Source organism: Elephantulus edwardii, unplaced genomic scaffold, assembly GCF_000299155.1.
Source record: "Elephantulus edwardii isolate Elephantulus edwardi_28Jun2011 unplaced genomic scaffold, EleEdw1.0 scaffold00192, whole genome shotgun sequence".
Classification (NCBI taxonomy): Eukaryota; Metazoa; Chordata; class Mammalia; order Macroscelidea; family Macroscelididae; genus Elephantulus; species Elephantulus edwardii.
In genome coordinates, this window is record NW_006399942.1 from 482,946 (window position 1) to 489,952 (window position 7,007).

Sequence of the window (7,007 nt, forward strand, 5' to 3'; positions counted from 1 at the left end):
TATGGAGACAGGACACATCCCTGGCGTACACCCTTCCCAATTTTGAACCATGCAGTGTTCCCTTGCTCTGTTCTGACGACTTCCTCCTGGTCCAAGTATAAGTTTCGCATTAGAACGAAATAATTTGTTTGATTGTCCTGTTTGTGAGGATTACTGGGAGTAAGAATCAACTCAATAGTAAAGGGTTTGAGCTTCTATTTTCTTTTACTATTTTAACAAGAAAAGACATTTGAAGGAGAAAAAAAAGGTGTTTCCCTTACAATTTACCAAGAGACTTTATTATATTTTATTATATTATAATTTTTTCCAAGGAAATTATGAATGATACCAATTTATCTACATGTTTGACAGCTAGTTTGAACTGTGATGTTGAAAAAGAGCACCGAACATACCATGGATGTCCAAGAGAACCAACTGAAATGTTATGGAGATGATGTTGCTGAAGTGCTCTTTGGAGGCAAAAATGATGAGACTTCACCTCACATACTCTGGACATTTTGATAGGAGATGCTGTTCCTTAGAGAAGTTGGGAAGGGTGGAGGGTTGATGAGGAAGAGGAAGGCCCTCAACCAGATGGATTGATACTGTGACTGCTGCAATGGGCTGTTGTGTGTCAGAAAGTGCAAGGATGTCACAAGATAGAACGAGGATCAGATCTTTTGTTCAAAGAGTCACTATGAGTTATGTTCAACTCGATTGTACCTAACAACAATAACAACAACAGGTTCCTGCTTGTGGCCAGTGAATCACAACAAAATTATAATAAGTGAAAATTTTGCCTGGTAAAGGACTGCACATTTATTTCTATCTGGGTAGTAACAGAACAAGTAAAAATTTTACAATGTGTGGAGGGTGGGAAGAAAATATGAACAACTTAGAAGCTTTTTCTGTTTTAGTGTATCCTATTTTTAAAGAGTATAATTTATCTATCAAGTCCGATTGTGTTCAAGGAGCTCTGGTGGTGTAGTCTATAATGTGTTTCATGGCTAATCAAGAGTCTGCATGTCCTAGGGAGACACTAACAGCTCCATGAGAAACTGAGAGTCCCCTCCATTTGCAACTAATGGTCTGAGAAACCCTAGAGGGTGACTATGAGTTAGAACTGACTTGACAGTAGTGAGTGAGTGAGTCATAACCATGCATGGTCTGAAGCAACATCACTATTTTTATAGCTAGGGTTATCAGCAACAAGCATTATGAAGATTATACAACCTTGCTTGCTGAAAGCAAGCAGAAAATCAAGGACTACAGCCTTCAATATGGATTAGATCCCTCAACTTCAAGAAGATAAAAATCTTCCCTATTGAGCTAAAAAGCAACATCATGATAGATGGAAAAAAGGATTAAAATTGTCAACGGATTCATTTGGATCCATAATCAACAACCCTCACAATAGCAATCAGAAGATCAGGAGACGTATAACATTGAGAAAATCTGCTGTCAGGAACCTCTACACTGTCCTAAAGAACAATGTTGTCAGTTTAAAGAATAACGAGTGCTTGATTCAAACCATGGTCTTTCCAGTTGCATACTATGTGCCTGAGAGCTAGACAATAAATAAGGATGACAGAATAATCAATGCTTTTGAGTAGTGGTGATGGTGGTAAAGAGTATTGAATGTCTCATGGACTGCCAAACAACAGATATGCCGTGGAGAAAGTGAAGTCAAAGTGTTCCTTAAAGGCAGGATGGTGAAGCTTCATCTCGCATATCCTGGTCATGTTGCTAAGAAAGGCTATTCCTTGAAAAGGGTAATCACACTTTGAAAGGTGGAGGGTCAGTGAAAGAGAGGAAGATCCTCAGGAAGATGGATTGACATTGTGACTGAAGCAATGGACTCAGCCCTGTCACAGATGATGAGGATGGCCTTGGATAGGATAGGGTTGAGATCAGTTATTCATAGCAACAGTATGAGTTTTACTTGACTCCATGGTTTCTAATAACCTAATAAGAGCATGCTATTTGGAACATTAAAGTATTTGTTGAGATAAATCAAAGGGGTCGATCTACTTGCATTATTTGCTTAACAAGACGACTGAAATAAGTATGCTGAAAAGATATAACATTAACACATATTTCCCAATTTTATACCATGTAATATCTATTTTTTTATGGTAAAATTATCACTTTTTTGTCTACATATAAGTTCTTCACGGGCAAAATACAGTGTTTGGAAATTCCTTTCTTTTTTCAATGTTATCCATAATTTATTGTGATCCACACAGTAAAATGCCTTCGCATAGTCAATAAAACAAAATCAATCTTTTTCCCTGGTATGTCTTGCTTCGAGTCACAATCTATCTGTTATTAGTAATGATGATTTTGAGTCCCTTTCCTCTTTTGACTCTACCATCAATATCCGGCAAGTTTATGGCAACAAACTGCTGCAAATAATTTTTAAGTATCTTCAGTAGAATTTTGTTTGTAGGCAATGTAGTTTCTGTTGGAAAATATCTTTTTTTCCCCATTTTCATAAGCAAATACGTCTTTGTTCTAGAGAAAGTTTCAATCTCTTGATATTTTTAATTTTCTTAGTTTTTAGTAACTTTTGGCGTTCTTCATGTATAAAATTTTATGTCATCCTATTCTTTAGTCATTAGTATTTAATGCATCACATCTTTGCTTGAGATGGTCTCTAAATTCAGATAGAATATATTTAAGTTCTACTTTGAAGATTATTCAGAATTTATTGAAATAGTGTACCAATAGGGAACAATGAGAAATACAATCTGGATTCATAAGAGGCTGTGGTGTGACGGATATTAGTACTGATGTCAGATGGCTGAAAGCTGAAAATGATAAAAATATGTTTACTTCAGTTTTATTGATTATTAAAAGTTATTTGACCATGTGGATCATGTAAAAATGAGAGCTAATATTTAGAAGACTGAGAATCACAGAATATTTAATTGTACTCATGTAGAATTTAGAGACCAAGAAGTCATTGCCAATGGAACAAAAGAATACTGCATGATTTAAAAGCTGGAAAGATGTTCATGAGGACAGTTTCCTTTCTCTACAGTGATTCGATCTGAATGCTGAAAAGACAACTTAAGAAGATGTACTATGTGAAGATGAATATGGCATTAGGATTTGGGAAAACTCATCAGCTACACAGATGACATAACTTTGCTTGCAGAAAGTGAAGAGAACTTGAAACACATGCCATGAAAGATCAAAACCAATAGACTTTTATATGAATTACATCTTAAATATAAAGAAACCAAAACTCTTCATCACTGAGTCAATAGATGACATCATGACAGATGAAGAAAAGATTAAAGTTGTCAAAGATTTGATTTTGCTTGGATCCACAATCAAGACTTATGGTAGCAAATGTCAAGAAATCAAAACAGGTATATTGCATTGGGAAAATCTGCTGTCAAATACACTTCAAATAGACTAAAGAGCAAGATGCCAGTTTAAAGACTAAGGTATGCTTCACTTAAGTCATGATTTTTTTAAAATATATTGGTTTGCATAAAAAAGTCATAAACATTATGTTTCATTTATATTGTTGTTGTTGCTGTTATGTGCCGTCGAGTCATTTGCGACTCATAAGGACCCTATGTACAACAGCCCTAAATCCTGCTCTATCCTGTGCCAATCACACTGCCTCTGACACACCCATCCCGATTACCCCAGTCACTGAGTCAATCCATCTCATAGAGGGTCTTCCCCTCTTCGGCCGTCCCTCCACCCTCCCAAGCATGATGTGCCTCTCCAAAGACCTGTCCCTCCTTGCAACATGCCGAAAGTATGTCAGACGAAGTCCCAGAATCCTTGCCTCCAAGGAGTAGCTTGGTTTAACCCTCTCTAGGATGATTCGGTTTGTTTTCCTGGCAGTCCAGGGTACATTCAATACTCTTCTCCAGCACCACAGCTCAAAAGCATCAATTCTCCTTCTATCCTCCCTAGTCATTGTCCAACTTTCTGATGCATAACAAGTGATTGCAAAGACCATGGCATGTATGAGGCGCATCTTAGTCTCCAAAGAGACACCGTTGCTCTTGAGTAGAGAGGTCCCTAACAGCAGACTTTCCCATCACAATACGTTTCTTTATTTCCTGGCTGCTGGTGCCAAGAGTGTTGATTGTGGAGCCGGACAAACTGAAGCTGTGAACAATCTCAATCTCTTCACCATCCATCCTGATGCTACCAATTGGTCCAGTGGTGAGAATCTTTGTCTTCTTGACATTGAGACTCAATCCATAATGAAGGCTGCAGTCTTTGACCTTCTGCAGCAAGTGCATGAGGTCCTCCTCGGTTTCAGCAAGCAGGGTTGTGTCATCTGCATAATGCAGATTGTTAATAGATCTTCCACCAATCCTGATGTCACAATTCTCCTCATAGAGCCCAGCCTCCCAGATAATCTGCACTGCATACAGGTTGAAAAGGTATGGAGACAGGACACATCCCTGGCATACACCCTTCCCAATTTTGAACCATGCAGTGTTACCCTGCTCTGTTCTAATGACTGCCTCCTGGCCCAAGTATAGGTTTCGCATTAGCACGGTTAAATGTTCTGGGATTCCCATTCTTCTCAGAGTCAGCCACAGTTTGTTATGATCCATACAGTCAAACGCCTTTGCATAATCAATGAAACACAGATAGACATTCTTTTGGTATTCCCTGCTTTCAGCTAAGATCCATCTAACATCAGCTACAATATCCCTAGTACCATGACTCCTTCTAAACCCAGCCTGGACTTCTGGCAATCCTCTGCTGATGTGCTGTTCCAGTCATTTTTGGATAATCTTCAGTAGAATCTTGCTTGCATGTGAAAACAATGATATTGTTCTGTAGTTTCCACGCTCTGTTGGGTCACTCTTCTTTGGAATGAGAACAAATATAGATCTCTTCCAGTCAGTTGGGCAAGTGGTTGTTCTCCAGATTTCTTGGCACAACTTGGTGAGCACATCCAAGGCAGCATCTGTTAGCTGAAATACGTCAACTGGTATACCATCTATTCCTGGGGCCTTTTTTTTTCTTTTTTTTTTCTATTTCCTTCAAAGCAGCTTGAACTTCTTCCTTCATCACCATAGGCTCTTGCTCATATGTTATTTCATTAAATTCTTCTGTGTCTGTCAATTCCTTTTGATACAATGACTCAGTATATTCCTTCCATCTTCTTTTAATACTTCCTGTATCATTTCATATTCTGCCTAAAGTATTTCATTCATTTATATACATTGTATTTATAACTACTCCCTATGCATCTGAAAGTCAGATAATGAATAAAGAAAATTCAAGTAGAATTGATGCCTTGGAATTGGAATTTGGTTTTAGAGAATAGTAATAAATATCCCAAATGACCACTCCAATTTGTCTTGGAGGATATGCATCCAGAGTGCTCCATAGAGGCAAAGATGAAGAAATACTAGGAAAAAGACATCCTGCTAGGAAAGACACAGGGTCAATGAAAGAAGGAAAGATCCTCAGTGGGATGGATTCACACAGTGACAACTACAGGGGACCTGAGCATGTTAACATTGTGAGAATCGTGCAGCACAAGGTTCTGATCTGATTCCCATATGGTGGCTATGAATAGCATTTGACTCAATAGCATCTAACAACAACATAGCTAAGGTAGTTGTTGTTGTTGTTGTTGTTGTGTCACTTTGAATCAGAACTAACCCAGAGCTGACCCTGTGAGGATCTTTAGAGGCTATAAATCACATGGGAAAGTGGATCTTCAGAGGCTGTAAATCCCATGGCAGAAGATAACCCATCTTTCTCCTGCAGAATGACTGCTGAATTCAAGCCACCTGTCCTTGAGTTAGCAGTGCAATGCTTTACCACTAGGCCACCTTAGCTCAAGGTCCATTTCATCTCACTAATACCTAGCATGTTGTTGCTCTTTGGAGGCAAGGATTTTGAAGCTCTGTCTCAAATTCTTTGGGCATGTGGCCAGAAGGGACCAGTCCTTAGAGAAGGACATTATGCTTAGTAGGGTGGAGGGACAGTACAGGAGAGAAGACCCCCGGATGAGATGGATGGATTGACACAGTAACTGTGGTGATCAGGGTAGGTGAATCAGAGACAATGAAATTGGTTCAAGATAGAGCAAGGTTCAGAACTATTGTGTGTGTAGGGTCGTTATGAGTTGTACTCAACTTGACAGCACATAACAACAACAACAAAATGTCTAGTATATGGATCTTCATGCATTTCATTTCACTTTTTACAAACTGATACCTTGTGTTATTCAATGCTCCAGTTTTTACAGATGTATTTAGCTCTGTCTTCTCATTTTGAACCTTATCACATCAGCATATATAAGTCTTGAAAGCTTTACTCAACTTATGTCATTAAATTTTACTATTTCGAGGAGGCATGTCTACCCTAGTCATAGTCCGAGTGTCTTCTAATTTGGGGAAAGAGAGGGTCTCATCGTCTATCACTATATCGGACAATGTTCTGTTGCTATTCATAAGGATTTACTGACTGGGTTTTTGTTGTTGTTCCAGATGTAGACTATCAATACTTTCTAGCCCATTTAGGCTGGAATTTCTCTTTAATTCTTTCAACCATGGGTGACAATGCTGATATTGGAAATACTGGTGTCACAGCTTCCATCATCACAGCAACACACATCACCGCAGGATGATAAACTGAAAAATAGTACTTAAGATGGATATGCAATTAGCATACACAGTAATAACTTTAAATGATGGGAAAATGAAAGTAGAAGACTGATGATTGTAATCCATGCAATGGAGTGATATGACCCTAAGTAGAGACAGTAAGATTGGGGGGAAAGTAACAATTTGGAGAATATTTATGGATAGAATATTTTTCAGAAGTTGATAATTAATTGTCTATGTTACTATGCAGTATTTCATCTTAAGAAGTAAGGTGACTGAGAAAAACTTGATGAAATATGTTTACAGCATTGAAGCCTATGGGGGAGAGAATAGTTTAAAAGTATTATATTTTAGGGCATTATGTTTATCGTAGGAGTATGCAATGAGGGTTGCAGAGTGGATTATATTCGGGGGTGGGGG

At 38.3% G+C, this 7,007-nt stretch overlaps 1 protein-coding gene across 1 annotated transcript in view; it reads right to left on the minus strand.

The window, feature by feature from the left end:
- LOC102849817 (transmembrane protease serine 11B-like protein-like) overlaps positions 1-6,597 on the minus strand; it is a 39,239-nt gene extending 32,642 nt beyond the window's left edge. Inside the window, exon 1 of the mRNA XM_006896831.1 lies at positions 6,488-6,597. Coding sequence (XP_006896893.1) covers positions 6,488-6,597 — 110 coding nt within the window. The remainder of the gene's footprint in view (positions 1-6,487) is intronic.
- Between the last annotated feature and the right edge of the window lie 410 nt (positions 6,598-7,007).